This window comes from Cibotium barometz, chromosome 45 (assembly GCF_041138505.1).
Source record: "Cibotium barometz isolate CiBa-2024 chromosome 45, ASM4113850v1, whole genome shotgun sequence".
NCBI lineage: Eukaryota > Viridiplantae > Streptophyta > Polypodiopsida > Cyatheales > Cibotiaceae > Cibotium > Cibotium barometz.
Window position 1 is genome coordinate 8,615,993 of NC_141090.1, and position 16,817 is coordinate 8,632,809.

General features: G+C 48.5%; 1 protein-coding gene across 4 annotated transcripts in view; it reads right to left on the minus strand.

Moving 5' to 3' along the window:
- Positions 1 to 16,817, minus strand: part of LOC147612387 (TOM1-like protein 8) — a 156,500-nt gene that overhangs the window by 114,648 nt on the left and 25,035 nt on the right. For all 4 annotated transcript variants that reach the window (XM_086783003.1, XM_086783007.1, XM_086783005.1 and 1 more), the window contains exon 3: positions 11,894 to 11,972. In XM_086783003.1, coding sequence (XP_086639129.1) covers positions 11,894 to 11,972 — 79 coding nt within the window. The remainder of the gene's footprint in view (positions 1 to 11,893; positions 11,973 to 16,817) is intronic.

Genomic DNA, 16,817 nt, shown 5'->3' on the forward strand with positions numbered 1-16,817 from the left:
CCCCCTCACCGACCAAGCTCTCACCTGTCAGTGGTCACCCCCCTCTTCTCACCCCCCCCCACCGACCAAACTCCCTCCCCCCTCTCTCTCTCGCTCTCACCCCCCTCTCACTCACACCCCCCCCCCCACTACTCTCTGTGCGCACCCCCCACGGACCACCCAGCCTCTCTCTCTCTCTCTCTCTCTCTCTCTCTCTCTCTCTCATAGGTCATTTTGGCCTTTTGAAGACGTTAATATATCATTTCATCTCTCTCTCTCTCTCTCTCTCTCTCTCTCTCTCTCTCTCTCTCTCTCTCTCTCTCTCTCTATCCCGCTGAGCTTTTGAGGCATCCAGACAGCTGGCCCAGGCTAGACACACTGGATCTTGGTATGCACAGATGCTACAGTGGTTCTCACATCATGGGATAGACATTGAGCGGTGGCCACCTTTTCAGTATGATCAATCTGCTCCACGGGGTTACCTCTCTCTCAATGAGAGGAACAGAGTGATGAGACGGGACATATGGCAGCGCTACATACAGGAGACGTGGACAGCACCAGAGAGCCCACTACCACCGAAGATGCTGTATTACAGAGACCACTTTATGAGCATCTCTGGGGATGGGTTTATACAGCGACCGCGGCATATGGATGTATACATGCCACACAGCTCCCGCGTTGCTATTGGATAGCTACGAGTCTCATCACATCGACTAGAGATAGAGGCTGGGAGAGCGGCACGGGTTCCCAGAGCCGAGCGGATATGTAGATTGTGCCGCGAGGAGGTGGAGACTTAGGATCACTTTGTATGTAGATGTAGAGCCCACCAAGGGGTCAGAGATAGTTATGCAGGATTGTTTGAGGAGCACTCTTCACTACATCACTTGATGGAGGCCTCGGACCAGCGACAGCTTGGCAAACTACTACTAGAGCTTCATAGTTCTCGAGAGAGACTCCTCCAGACACCCGCTCCCACTAGGGGTGGGAGACAGTCCCAGCTCACAGATTTCTTCCAGAGAGCTATGCCAGTGCCAGCTGATGTACCACGTGGGGTGACCGCACAGAGAGCAGAGGAATTGAGAGCCAAGAGGAGACCTAGACAGACTGGACACAGAGCACCCCGACTCTGTCACCGAGAGATAGCAGCTATCCGGATGAGACACACCAGATGGAGACACAGGAGAGGCTAACTCGCTTTCATTCAGACTCAGGGTACATGTTCACGCCACTCACAGCCTCAGCATTGGCGATGTATGATATCTTATATCCCTCTTATGAAACTGGATGGAGTTAGACATAGATCTGCATAGCATGCTTGTACTACCCCTTCAGCATATAGAGATGCATCTTGCCTTAGCACTCCATCCACATCCCCACCCCCCTTTATATTGTTTGTATATGGGCTCCACCGATCCATGATGATTCACAGTTGTATCCAAGACACATGCACACTTTTTCTTTTCTTTCTTTTCCTTTTCTTCCGATGACCGGAAGAACACAGTTGTATTATTTTTTTTTCTCTCATAGGCCGACTTTGGCCTCTCGTAGACGTTAATATATCTTTCTTTCTTTCTTTCTTTCTCTCTCTCTCTCTCTCTTAGTCACATGCCGGTGGACCGACTCCCGCGCATTGCTTTTGAGGCATTCAGGCAGCTTGCAGAATCAAGGGACAGTCACTCATGGTATACACAGGTAGTCCAGTGGCTCCAAAGTTTTGGGTATGATATGGACCGATTACCACCTACCCAGTATGACCTACATGCCCCACACCTCTCCCCCTCACACACTAAGAGGAATAGAGTCATCAGGCAAGAGCTGATTCAGAGACATATCATGCGCACATGGGTGACACCATCACAGCCTCTTCATACGAAGATGGCATACTACAGAGATCATTTCTTGATGCTGACTTATGATGATTTCATTCAGAGACCGCGCTACATGGATCTATATCTTCCACATGCTCTGAGAGTAGTGATTGGACAGCTCCGAGTTTCATCACACCCCCTGGAGATTAAGGCTAGACGAGCAGCCCGCATCCCGCGGGAGGAGAGATTATGCAGCTTATGCAGAGAGGATGTGGAGAGCGAGTCACACTTTGTATGCAAATGTCCATATTATGATGGGATCAGAGCCACCTACCCTACTCTCTTCAAAGGAGCAGACATTTCTTTCCAATCCATCCTGCAGATATCAGACCAACGAGTACTTGGGTGCTTCTTACTAGAGATATACAAACACAGAGAGCAGTTACTCCAGTCAGGAGAGAGAAGAGCCCAGATCCGACAGACTCAGCTGACCGATTTCTTCCAGAGGACAGCCATGCCAAATCCCACAGTGATGGGCCGAGGAGTCACTTTGAGGAGAGCAAAGGAGATTCGAGCATTGCGGCATCCAGATACCGACCTTCCCACAGACATTGACATATGATCAGGGACATTTGGGCACGACACCAAAGGCGACTACAGAAGAGAGGACAATCGGGACCCATTGATCTGGCGGCCATCTTGCATATCATTACAATTGGCGCTAACATGTATGACATATTACACGCCCCCCCCCCCTCACCACACAATGGAGTTGACTAGGAGCATGCCTGCATTGAGCATCGTTGTATCACCCTGGCATATAGTTGTGCATTTACCCCAGTAGTGCTCCATCCTTATACATGTACATACATCCCGACCTCACACTAGCAGTTTCCTTCCAGTTGTTGTATTGTGCACTGAGCACCATCCGATACTCAGAGATACCACAAACATTGTACATGGTTTTGTCTCATAGGCCAGTTCTCTTTGGCCTGAGAGACACGTTAATACAATCTTTCTTTCTCACACATGGCATTCACAGTGCCATTGGACAGATCCGCACTTCATCACATCAGCTGAGGGTAGAGACTAGCAAATACGAGGGGATGAAGCCAAAAGACCGCATTTGTTAGCTATGTCACCAGGAAGTGGAGTCAAAAGAGAACTACATATGCCGATGTATTGTGTACTATGAGATACGAGAGAGATATTGGTGTCTCTTCCGAGAGGGTTTTGGACCATTACGACATGTGATGGAATTTGAGGATCAGAGCTGTTTGGGGCTTTTCTTATTGGAGCTCAGACGCCATTGAGAGGCTCTCCTACGAGCCAGGACAGCACACCAGGATCCACCCCACCAGCGAGCCATGAACAGATTTTTTCAGGGCCAGGACCACCCCGACAGATACAGATAGAGAGACCACAGGCCCTCATGATGGCACACATGATACGCAGCAAACCGTCAGTACCTCATGACATTATCCGAGCAGAGTTTGCTGCGCCTCCTATGATGGTAGAGGCCATATTCCAGACTATATGCCTGCTAGACAGATTCAAAGAGATGCCACAGGACAGATTGTCATACAGAGCTTTTGAGGCATCTAGACAGCTGGCTGAGGCAGGAGACAGAGGATCATGGTATGCACAGGTCACACATTGGTTCTCACAGCATGGCCTAGACATGGATCATCTACCACCATTCCAGTATGACACGGATGCACCACATATCCGTCTCTCATAGTGAGAGGAACAGAGCATTAAGACATGACCTATGGCAGCTCTATACACGAGAGACATGGATATCGCCTACACAGCCTCTTCCATCGAAGATGTACTATTAGAGAGATCACTTCATGAGTATCACTGATGATGGATTTATAGAGAGGCCTAGATACATGGAGAGCTTTTTACCACACGGCTCCCAAGTAGCTATTGGTCAGCTTAGAGTCTCATCACATCGACTGGAGATCAAGACTGGCAGAGTAGCACGGATCCCCCGAGACGAGAGGGTATGCAGATTATGCAGAGAGGAGGTGGAGAGTGAGGAGCATTATGTATGCAGATGCAGAGCATATACAGCCATCAGAGAGAGATATCCCATTTTATTCAGAGAGCCACATTCCCTACGCCAGCTCTTTGAGGCAACAGACCAGCGCATACAGGGGAGATTCATTCTAGACATACAGCGTCACAGAGAGACATCATTACAAGCTCAGACAGCTCCAGAGGGGGGACGACAGACATAGATTACTACATTTTTTCAGAGATCCACCCCACTCCCAACCCCTACACAGCAGGGAATTACTCTCCAGAGAGCAGAGACACTCAGAGCCCGCAAGAGACAGAGGACACTTGGCTTTCGGACACCACGCCTATACCAGAGAGAGATGACAGAGATCAGAGCTCAGTTCCACAGAGAGGGTGCGGAGCGACTGACTCGCTCCAGAGCAGACCCAGGCATGTTCTTCAAGGAGCTGTGGACACCCCCTTCATTGATGTATACCATTTTATACCCCCAGTATGGTACAGGATGGAGCGGCTAATCAACATAAACCTTAGGGGTCCTAATCTCATGTGTCTTATCCTCTTGTATAAGTGATTGCTATATTCTTTTACTTTAATATGTTCCGTCCAAATCGCCCAATTCGAACGGATGAACCTTACCAACATTCCCCGTATGTTTTCGTTCACATAATTCTGAGTCGGAAGATTTTCTTCCAACAAAGAATTGCCCTCTTGTTTGGAGCTGCAAGACTGGCAGAAATTCTTGCTTCTCCGGAGCCTTTCATCTTTCCTTCCATGAATTATGATCTCACCTTTGATGTGTCTATCTTTATCTTAACCTAGGGAGAGAAAGGGAGGTGAGGAGGCTGTGAGGTTTCATACAAGTGTGTTTTGATTCTAAGAAGTGACCGAAGTCAAAACTCTAACTTTGTGTCACATCTCTTTTGGTGGAGGCGGCGGGCAGATTTTACTTAGAATTATGCTATTTTAACCTCAAGGTCTCGCATGATTAAAGGAAAGTTATTTTGAAATAAGTAAATTTCCCTTGTTGCTACTCATCTTTTGGTGCAAGATGTTCAACATTCCGGTGTTCCAAGGATCGGAAGGAGAAGACCCAGGGAGTTATCTCCGAGAGTTTAACCGAGCATGCCGCTGACGGGTTGGTCTATGAAGGAGAGGGCAAAAATACTTCCAGATTTCTTGGAGGGTGTGGCCTTAACTTGGCATGAGGCTTTGCCAGAGGAATCCAAGAATGATTAGGAAAGGTTTGACCAAAGCAATAAAGGAGAGATTTGGGACAGTGGAGTCACCAAATGCTTTACTATTGTAATTGGATCAGATTTTCCAAAAGGAAGGAGAGTCAGTTTCTGCCTTTTCAGTGAGGTATGAAGCCTTGTTCATCATCAAATATCAACAAGCTGCTTTACATGTTGCTTCTTCTTCTTCACCTTCTATGGGAGATTCAAAGAGCTCTCCATTCAGGAAAGCCAACTTGCCGTCCATCTGGAAAACAGCCATCTATGATGTCCTGCAAGAGCAAGAACGGTGCGAAGGGTAGTCATCCGGGCCGTCAGAGCAAAGGTCTTAGCGAAGTCGACTCCAAGGCGCTAAGCAAAACCCTTGGCAACCAACCTCGCCTTGTGCTTGTCCAAGCTGCCATCAGCTCGAAACTTCGATTTGAAGATCCACTGCACACCAATCACCTTACGCTGCAGTGGCCTAGGCACCAAAATCCAAGTGCCATTCCGCTCAATAGCATCCAACTCTACCTGCATAGCACGACGCCAAGGCTCATGTCAAAAAGCCTCGTCCACAAAAGTGGGATCAAAAGGAACATGAATGATAGAGGACATAAGAACATGTTGCCCTCATGAATTTGTTTCCCTTTAACTCTGGAAGATCGCCGAAGAGAACCATAGGAAGCTCACGTAACCCAGAATCACGAACTGTCTGATAGTACCATCCAGGCACAGATCTGCTCGAACTTGCTGGAGGAGGAGCAGAGTCATCATCATCTGACTGAGAATCCACAGCTGGAGGTGTAACAGAAGCTGAGGGAGGAGAAGGAGGCAGCGAAACAGGTGGGGGAAGAAGAAGCTCAGCACCCCCCTCTGAAGCTGTAGGAGTCTCGTCGAACACCACATCACGGCTCACAACAACTTTGCCGGCCGAAGGATCATAAAGACGATATGCCTTGGACACAGTACTGTATCCAAGAAAAGTCATGCGCTAAGACTTCGAGTCCAACTTGGAGCGATCCTCCTTTGGTACCCACATATCCGGAAATGAACAACAAAGGGCTTCTTACCATGGAAAGCCTCATATGGAGTTTTATCTGGAAGAGCAGCAATAGGACATCTGTTCTGAATGTAGAAAGCAGTAGATGCCGCCTCAGCCCAGAAACGTCGAGGTAATGAAGAATGCTCAAGCATGGCACATGCCATCTCCATAATGGTCCTATTCTTCCTCTCTGCAACTCCATTCTGTGATGGAGTATATGTTGTAGTAAGCTATCTCCGAATGCCATGGGTCTTACAATATTGCTGAACTACAGGGATGTAAACTCACCCCCTCTGTCGGTCCTGAGAGCCTTGACCAAGGAACCGGTCTCTTTTTCCACCACAACTCTCCAATCACAAAAGTGCTGAAAAGCCTCATCCTTGGTCTTTAGAAAGAAAACCCAGGTATATCTGGAGAAGGCATCCACCATCACGAGCATATACAACGCCTTACTCAAAGATGCGGTACTCATAGGACCACATAAGTTTGCATGAACAAGAGAAAAAGATGTCGAAGATCTGTGTGTCGCCTCCTTCGGAAATGCGGCTCTGTGTTGCTTCCCTTGTAAACAAGAGGAACAAGCAAAAGATGGAGCCTTGATGGTCGGTAAACCCTCAACAAACCCATCCTTCGAAGCTAGCTGTAGAAGCTGATAGCTCAAATGGCCAAACCGAGCATGCCAAAGAGCAAAAGAACCAGAAGAAAGCAGAGCGGTCAACTTGTACAGATCACTATCTTGGATTCCAAGAGCCAAGTTGCTACCAGTCTCCTTATCACAAATCGTAATCTCATAACGAGAGAAGATCACCTCCGCACCTTGGACTGTAAGAGCACTCACTGACAAAAGGTTAAATGCCAAATCTGGAATGTACAGAAAGTCAGAGAAGTATCTCTTGTTGTTGCGGATAGATTTCCAGGATGTTGTCTTGGAAGTATCCAGGAGCATGAGGGACTCATGGAAGGGTCGTAACCCTAATGAGTGAGTATGTGAACTCATGGAAGGGTGGTAACCCTGGTGAGTTATGTGAACTCATGGAAGGGTGGTAACCTGGTGAGTATGAGAACTCATGGAAGGGTGGTAACCCTGTTTAGTTATCTGAACTCATGGAAGGGCAATTGCTCTGGTGAGATAAGTACTTGGATCCTCCATGGCCCGTGCCCATGGTCACAACTATTTTGGTGTAAAAGATGGCAAGTTGGGAGATTTAATCCAAATCATTACACACAAGCATTTGCCTGTGAAATGCACTTGCATGTGTGACTTCTTTTGTTGCCTGGACATTGCCTGGTATTTTGCCTATGAATGTCCACAAGCATATGGGACACCTGGACACCCCATGGACATGTGCATGCACACTTGTTTGGGACTAAGGTGGTGATTTTATGTGTTTTACAGGTGGTAAGTGTGCACACTTAACCCTATTTAAATATTATTCCATTGTTTACTAAAGTTTATGGTTGCAGGTTCAAACTCATTAAAGTTTGGGCAGCCAAACTTACAAGTTATAAGAGAGTTCACATCGGGCTGGACTTTAATAATGTATCGAGGCCATTTATTAGTGATGGGCACCCGGGCACATGGTTTAAATCTCACGAGTTGCTAAAAGAATCTTGGGAGGTATTTTGAAGCCCACGAATTGCTAAAAGAAGCTGGGGAGGTATTTTTGAAGCCCACGAGTTGCTTTTCTCGGAGCCTAGTGTGTTGGACAAGGCAGGGTTACTTGTTAGGCATATAGATATACAAGTGGGAGCCAAAAAGGCAAGAGAGTTGGTTGACTGCTTCAAGAGAGAGCATAGGGCTGCTTGACAGCATACACAGGAGTCATGAAGCTAGTCGACTGCTTTTACATGTGTTAAGGAGCTGTGCTTTTACATGTGTTAAGGAACTGGAAGTCTTCATAAACAACTACTATGGGGCTGGTCATCTAGGGTTTTTGTCATCTAGGGTTTTTCTCTTCTTCTCTACTGGTCAAGTTGCTTTCAGGCCGCAGACAACTAGTCTGCTTGCATACTGAGTTCTCTAGGGCTGGTCTCGACACCTTCTCCTACCTCTCTACAGGCTGGCTGTACTGTTTTCACCATAATTCCGGGAGATATCAAGGAGATCATTGGTCGGAACACATACAGGATGTGCCTGGCTACTACTCTGCTCTCCGGCTGCTAAACGATTTGTCCAAAGTGCTGTCCTGGATTGTTTTGGGCCTGTTCAGGACTGTCTGTGCAGCAAGCAGGTTGTTTTCAGTTATGAAAACAGAAAGGATGTTGTTCCGGGTGAGCTTGGTGAACTCATGTATGATCTGGTGGAACCTTCGGGTGTCTAGGAAGCTTGAAACATAGCTGGTTCTGCGAACAGCTGTGTGGACAGCTCTAAGCTAGAGGGTGTGATCACCAAACTAGCACTCGGGTGGGCCTAACGAGTGCCCCGAGATAATCAAGAGAGCAGTTGGCGACTACTTTGCCATGGGTTGGTGACCGAGGGCATGTTTTCTTTGTTGTATTTCACTGATTTGGATAAATCTGGTGCTGGAAGAGGAGTGTGATCTCCTGGGCACCCACATCTTGTACAAGAGAATACTCTATTGGTAATAAAGATACCGAGAGGGGGGGGGGTGTAGGGGGGGTAGGGGCGGGGCGGCTTGCCCAGCTTCAGCCCCTAGTGCAGTGTCATGTGCAAGATTATCTGTTGGTGTTTTTCAAGGTGTATTTGTTTTTGATACTTGTGACAGATGTATTGGAATATGCCTATGATGTGCTGGATGCTGAATGTATGCTGTGTTTTGGCAATTACTTTCTATATTCACGAGCCCGCCTGTGACATCAGTATCAGAGCAACAATTTCTTTCTCTGCTTGAGAAAGGACGATTTTTGGGCATACACAAATTTGGCTAAGCATAAAGAACAAATAGCATGAGCACACACACTGAGCCTCTTGAGCAAGAGAGGGCATGTGCAGAAGAATCTGTTGGAACTACTCACACTCTTCTTAAGCAGGAGAGGGCATATGCAAAAGGGACTGTTGGAACTGCTCAAACAAATTCTATTGATGTAAGGTCTGAGTTGGAGGCCCTTAGGCATCAAGTGAGACGCTATCCTGATGAGAAAGCAAAATGGCGGTCTTTGAGAAAAGATCCTAATGTCTACAACACTATATGGAGAGTCTCTACACTACTTCACATTCCTCTACAAGAGGATACTCTACCTCTCTAGCTTTTATATGGCAGTATTCTTACTATATCAAGTGTACTTGCCACTACACTTGCTTTACCAACCACTGTATTTGCTTTACCAACCACTGCACTTGCTATACCAACCATTGTACTTGTTGTACCACCATTGTACCAACCACTATACTTGTTGTACCAACCTATGTACCCGTTGTATCAGCCCATGTGCCTATTGTTCCAAATTATGTACTTGTACCATCTCTATTGGTGCTGCCCAAACCTGTTTTGGTGGCCCGTGGTGCTGCTGCCCGACTTGTTCATGGTGCCTAAAGTTGTCTTTGTTGGAAGGTTGACAATTTCGAGCATGTGATCTATGGCTAGAAGGTGCGTTGGATTATCCCATAAGTGGAAGCATGGGAAGTTGAAGAGCCATATATAGGCTAGAGTGGCACCTTGTCATAGTCATCTCCTTCGGCCAGTGTTTTGGGAGGCAACTCACCGGGAGATGGGAGCCCGGTGGAGGGATGGGAGCCCGGTGGAGGGATGCTGCAGTGCCCGTTGGGGATGTTCGTGGTGCTCGATGGTGATGCGTCTCCTATGTGTGTTAGTCTTCCGCTGCGCATTCTGACATGGTATCAAAGCCCGGGCGTGTGTGGTCCTGGGCGGCTCAAGGGTGTGGTCCTGGGCGACCCCCTCGCGCCTTGGTGGCTTGCGGAGCTCGAATCGAGGGAGGGTGTTGGAAGGTTGGCGATTTCGAGCGTGTGATCTATGGCTAGAAGGTGCCTTGGATTATCCCATAAGTGGAAGCATGGGAAGTTGAAGAGCCATATATAGGCTAGAGTGGCACCTTGTCATAGTCATCTCCTCCGGCCGATGTTTTGGGAGGTAGCTCACCGGGAGATGGGAGCCCGGTGGAGGGATGTTGCAGTGCCCGTTGGGGGTGTTCGTGGTGCACGATGGTGATGCGTCTCCTACATGCATTAGTCTTCCGCTGTGCATTTTGACAGTCTCGACTATTCTACACTGGCTTTATGCTCGAGTTCGTATTTCACCGGTATTTTGGATTTATGGTATGTGGAAGCATTATTTGCAGCTAAGTTTTTCTATCCCGTATGGCATCTTGAAGACCAGTGGTGATGGGAAGATCAGTACCCCCACGGGAAGAGGTGGTTTACACACATTCACGATATTTTGGGGCTTTTTTTTATGGCAGCCCGTGAATATGAATTATTCATGATTCTATATGGATAAATCTTGAGCATGTGCTTCTTAGGCAAAGATACTAACTCCCATATTGCATTTGCATCCAATGCTACCATCTTCTCATTTCATGGCATCTTCCCATTTCTTATTTCTAAGCACTTGCTCAAAAAAAGTGGGCTCCATCTCTTGTATTATTTTAACCATGTTAGCATAATCATGGGCTGTATATCCATCATATCCTCTCTCAAAAAGAATAGTTATTCCTATGGCTAATTCTGTAGCAAAAGAATGCTTCTCATTGATAAATTCTTAATTCAAAATCAAACTCTCAGCTTGTTAAGCTAGAGAATAAGAAAATGGTATTTTTATGCTTTTAAGTTAACAAAATAATGGTTAATTCTTTTAGATTATTTATAAGTAGTTAAAAATTACTTTAATTGATTATAAATGGGAAAGAACTCTATCAATTTGGAAAAAGAGGAATAATGAAAATAGCTTAATCTAGTAGAATAATCATAATTAAGTTTATGATTATGATTAAAATTATGATTCAAATTCATAGTTTAGATTTAAGAAATGGATCTTCTATCATATTTACATTATGAATAAAATTATGATTCAAATTCATAGTTTAGATTTAAGTTTAAGAATTGAACTTCTATCATATTTACATTACAATGTTTTATTCTTTTAAGAAAAAATTAAAAATTATCAGTAATAGCAACAAAGACAACTTATAGGAGAAGCTAATCAATTGTCAAGCGTGTGAGGGTAAAGGTAAGCATGCTTATTGCGTTAAAGGTGGGGGGAGGGGGGAGGTCAGGGGTATGACCCATTCCGGCCTCTATATGGTGTCAGATATGCACATCTCTCTTTTACAGTTTTGTGGAATTAAGTGGCATATGTTTAAGGTTGTGGCCAATTTAAGTGTTTAATTGCATTAATGATCAAGTGATTTGTGAAAACCCTACCATCCACGTGGCTGGCTTATGGAAGTCAAAAACAGCAACAAATGTGGATGCAGCTAGTGGGGGCGCATCGTGGACACACCCAATTGCCACGTGGCAATTGATGATGTGGCATGCTGACATGACAAGTCGTGAACAGGCCTACAACTATTTTACCAACATATACGTGCGTAGCATATTCGTCAAACTCATATGCATTCCTCTCAACAATCAAAGCCTACAAAGCGTCTTTGTTCAGACTACAGTAGAGCTGGTCAAGCAGTGTGGGCTGAGAACTGACGTCTTCATTCTCAGGCATCTTTTGTATTTGAGTACAGTTGTAATACCTTTTTTCTTGTACGTAACACAGATCAGTAGTTTAAAACTCTTCTATGTGTTGTATGTGTGATTAAGACGCGCACTTTTCTATCTCTGAAAAACCTAGCATGTATGAACAAGTGTTCTACATTAAGCCTAGCACAAAATGCTAAAATCAACTGAATCATACCGTGAGAGCCAGTAGTTGAACCTTTGGATTCTTGTTCCGAAGCCGTTTCTTAACAGCTTTAACAGCATCCTTCACATGCCTGATCAAGAAAAGATGGATGTTAGACCATCAGAAGTTTATTGGCTAGAACAACAAAACAACTAAAACTAAGTGGGTCCGCTTACACATCAAAAAATTTAACACACGCTGTATAAAAGCTAGTTAATGAAGGCAAAGTCGAAATACAGGTAAAACCAAAAGAACCTAGAGACCATATCTCATATTACTTAAACCATTAACTTCTCTAATCACCTAAATGAACAACGCAATATTAGCCATACTTAAATAACACATCACCATGAACAAGGCACTAGAATGTGCCAAGAGAGGCATCAAGACCATCAACACCATGCTCGGGACGACCGAAGATTGACTCCCCCCCCCTCCCCCCCCCCCCCCCCCCCCCCCCCCCCCGCGGGAAAAAAAGAAAGGTATTTTATTACCAAAAGCAGTATTTCTAGGACAAGCTCGTGGGTGCTCACAATCACCAAGTTGCACAATACATTATGCAAATGAAAACAAGTTTCAAACAAATTGTTGAAGGTAAGTCTTCAAATCTTCAAAGCTTCAAGTCTTTGAAACTCCCATACTCTGCTCACGTGACCCATAGTCCTCTAGGCCATTCCCAAACCTTAGGTTTAAGGAGGAATAATCAGACCTAGTTAAATAAGGGGCAATGCATTTAATGAATGGACAATCTCGCCACCATAAGTACCACTTGTATCCGCTGTACTTGAATGGACAATCTCCCTAAACCTCAGGTTTAAGGAGCAATAATCAGACCTAGTTGAATAAGGGGCAGTGCATTTAATGAATGGACAATCTCGCCACCATAAGTACCACTTGTATTGGCTGTACACAGTGATATATGCGGAATATCCCCCTATACCTACTGTACCAATTGTACTTGCGATGAATCAGCTCCGAGGATACCTGTTTGAGTACTTGCTATTGGTTATCGTGTACTCGTACATGTTCATGTACCTTTATCTATTTGTGTACCTGTACCTAGTTGTGTACTCATACCTAAAAGGCCTACACCACGGTCTCTGTGAGGGAGTGAGCCAGGCTCTAGTACAAGAGCGCATGTTTGTGCATAGTCTCGGAACAATAGTTTCATGTTCACTTTCCTCGCGTTGTATGAACTAGAGGCCAAGCTATTTTGACTCTCCTCCATCGACAATCTACTCCGGCACACTTTTGTTTACGTAACTTGTCTTCATATTTGCATTGCATTGGATTATCTAGCTGGAGCTAACGCACATGCACAAAGCTAATGGGAAATGCAAAAAAAACGAAACCCTAATTTGGTTTTTTACTTTGCACAGTGAAATTGAGACTGAAAACATTGTTCCAAGGGCTAATTTGATACAAAATAAAGAAACCCTTTCCTAATCGTGCATGTACAAACTCTACCTGGGATGCTCTAATATCAATGTCACATGAGTGATGCAATGGAAAGACTTTAATATATGATTAACACTAACCAAAACTAAGCTCGATACAATAGAGAAGGAGAAAGAAAGAAATAGTTGAGCTCGCTGAAGCTGCGCTCCCGTCCCTGCTTGCGCGTACTGCACACCAACGCCCCCCCCGCCATTGCGCTTGCTCTTGCCCCCCCCCCCCCCCCCCCCCCCCCCCCGCCTGCTGTAGTCCCTGCGCCCCCCTCCCTCGTTGCTCTGCACGCCGTCTTCTTTCTTGCCCCCCTTCGCCTGCTGAGCCCCCCCTCCCTCGCTGCTGCGCACCCTCATCGCCCTCTCGCCCCCCCCCCTGCCTCCTCGCCCCACCCCCTTCTTCGCGTCCACCTCGCCTCTGCAGCGCCCCGACCCCCCCCCTCCGCCAGCATTTTCCACCCCGCCCCACATTCGCGCAGCTGCCGCCCCCCCCTCCCACCCCCCCCGGGCTTCTCCTTCGCCATTTTTACCCCCCCTCCCTTTTCGTGCTGTCTTCCGCCCCCCAGGGGGTTTTGCTTTTCCTTTTTTTCTCCGGTCTTCCGCCTCTCTGTGTGCAGCCCGTTTCTTGCAGGATTTCCGCTTTCGCCTCGCCTACGCCTGAGCTTCAGACTCTGATGGAGACTCCTCCCGCCTCGCCTCAGAGGGACTCATCCGCAGCCCCCTCGCCCGCCCCCGAGGACACCCCCATCAGGCTTTCTCTTTCGCCGGAAGAGGAAGCGAGCCTCACCGCAGAGGTGGAACGCCTTCAGGCCCATTCCACCATATGCCGTATAGTCGGCACTCGCCCCAGCAGAGGGGAGATCCGGGATCTTCTCCAGGCCCGCCTTCTTGCAGATGTGGGCAAGATCCTGGACGTACAGCTACTGGGCCGGGGACATTATCAGATCGAGTTCGAGACCGCCCAGAGTGTGGCCAAGGTCCTTGCCATGAGTCCCCTTGACATCAGGGGTGCTCGGGCTTTCTTCAGACCTTGGCAGCATGGCTTTGATCCAGCAGCGGCTGAGCAGGGAGAGCGCCTTTTTCATGTTACAGTTTGCTTTCCTGGACTCCGCCGGGAGTATCTTCCGCTTCTCTCTCGGCTAGGAGCATTGGTGGGCTCGGTACTCGAGACTGGCCCCACAGCAGCTTCAGTGGTGGCCAGAGCAGCTGGGCTACCCTCCGTCAGAGTTTTGGTGTTTGACATCTCCTCCTTTCCTAAGGTCATTCAGCTACCTAGGATAGGGGGGGGATGGATTGATCAGAGAGTGGAGTTCTCGGGGCTCCCGAACCAGTGCTTCATATGCAGGCAGGTCGGCCATCTGGCCAAGGCCTGCCCTCGCAGGAGACCTCGACCCTCACCACAGCAGCAGGCCCCTGATGGCCCGCCCACAGATGCGGCACAGCAGGCTGCCTCCGGGACACCTGCTCAGGCCACAGAGACCTCGGAGTGGCAGCCTGGACAGGGGCGCCGCTGAGGGAGACAGTCACAGCAGCACGCACAGAGACCGCTGCAGCAGCAGCCACAGTCTCAGCCTCACTGGGTTCCCGTGAGGAACAGCTTTGCTCCCCTCCAGGAGGAGACCCCTGCAGCGACTGAGGACCAGGAGATGCCAGCACCCCCTCCTTCACCCCCCCCACCCCCATCTCCTCCCACTGCCTCGCTTCCACCTTCGCCTCCTCCCGCCCCCGCTCCGGTCTCGGCAGCGGCTCCCTCTCCGCCCCCCTCGCCCCCCCTCCTCCCCCCCCCCACCCGCCTCGCCTTCCCGGGAGACATTGGCAGTCCCCTGGCGCTCGCCCGCAGTCCGGAGGGCGCTAAGCACCGACCTCGCTCGAGCACCACAGAGGAGACCTACCATGCCGATTCGGGCTTCACGGATATCATCTATCCGCAGTCGGCTGAGTCGCCTCGGTGTTAGACAGCGATCGGAGGCTTTCGGTTACGCCTTCACTCGGCTTTTTGGAGCAGAGGGCCCCCATGAGCCAGCACCCATCCGAGTTCATGTAGTGATACCTCCGGCCCGCGGGGAGGAGGCACTTGATTCAGCAGTGGCCTTCTCGTTCCCTCTCTGTGGCCCTTGCGATCGGGAGTGGACTCTAGAGCTCGCTCTTAGCACTTTGAAGACTCAGGCAGTTGAGTTTTCTAATCATGTGAGCGACCTGGAGGTGACAGATGTGATAGGCCGGCTCTGGGAGTTGGCTCATTTTTTCCTGGATCCCGGGAGTGTGGATGCCTCAGGGATTCGTCATTTGGTCGTGCGTATAGTGGCAGACTTAGCACGCGACCCTGGATATGTATGTATACACGAGGTTGCTCTGGCAGAGCGGAAGGCAGTCGCCATGGGCCACAGCCCCCACTGGCGCCTGATCCGTGATTCTTGCAATACACCGGGTGGGCAGATTCGCAGCCGCTCGGATGGCGACTACTCTCCATCCAAGCCGCTTGCGAAGGCCCGCCGCACGGCTGAGACAGCATCTACCTCAGCAGGTCATCCATGAGGATCATCTCATGGAATGTACAGGGCCTGGGCGGAGCACATTTTATACGCTATCGAGGTTGCTTGAGGCAGGAGCTTCAAAGATGCCTGGTTGGTGGCAGCATTGATATCTTGATGATGCAGGAGCACCACTTGGGTGAGAGCAGGATCCGGAGATATGGTTCGGTGATGCCTGGTAGATGGGATACCTTTTGGTCTGCAGGGTTTGGTCCTTTGGGTGGACAGGGAGGAGTTTGCATGGTCATTGCAGATGTATGGCGGCAGGCCATTGTGGATCGAGGGATCATTGTGCCTGGTAGAGCACAGTATGTCATTCTGAGGATGCATGATGAGCTATTGGGCGTGCTCAACGTCTATGCGCCTAATCATGCTAGTGCCAGAGCAAAGTTCTGGACCCAGGTTACGGATGCATTGCCAGAGGCCGCACATTGGTGTGTCAGGGGAGACTTCAACATGCTTGAGGACCCGGCCGATAGGGTGGGAGGCAGTCATGTTACTGTGCACGGCACGGAGCTTGCAGCTTGGGACCGGTTTTGCATGACACTGAGGATCACTGATGCATGGCAGCATGGGGCCTTCTCCCGTTCTCAGGACAATCTTAGTTTCTCTCGGTCGGATCGCCGACAGGGAGGGACTAATCTATCACGGATTGATCGCTTTTATGTGGGCGACTGGTTAGGGGAGCGAGGGGGCTCCGTCGGCATTCTCGCTGGCACCTCATTTTCAGATCATGCACCAGTTATCCTGACATGGGAGGAGAGGACACGGGAGCCCAGCTTGCAGTTGAGGATCCCAGAGAGGGTACTTACAGATCCCAGTCTCGCTGAGGACATTGAGAGGATATGGCATGATAGTCAGTGCTCTGACCAGGATGCAGCAGGCCAGTGTGCCCAGGGACTCATCGAGCTTAGCTCTTTTCTGCACGCTGCAGCTTTGACACGGTTGGGAGAGATTCGC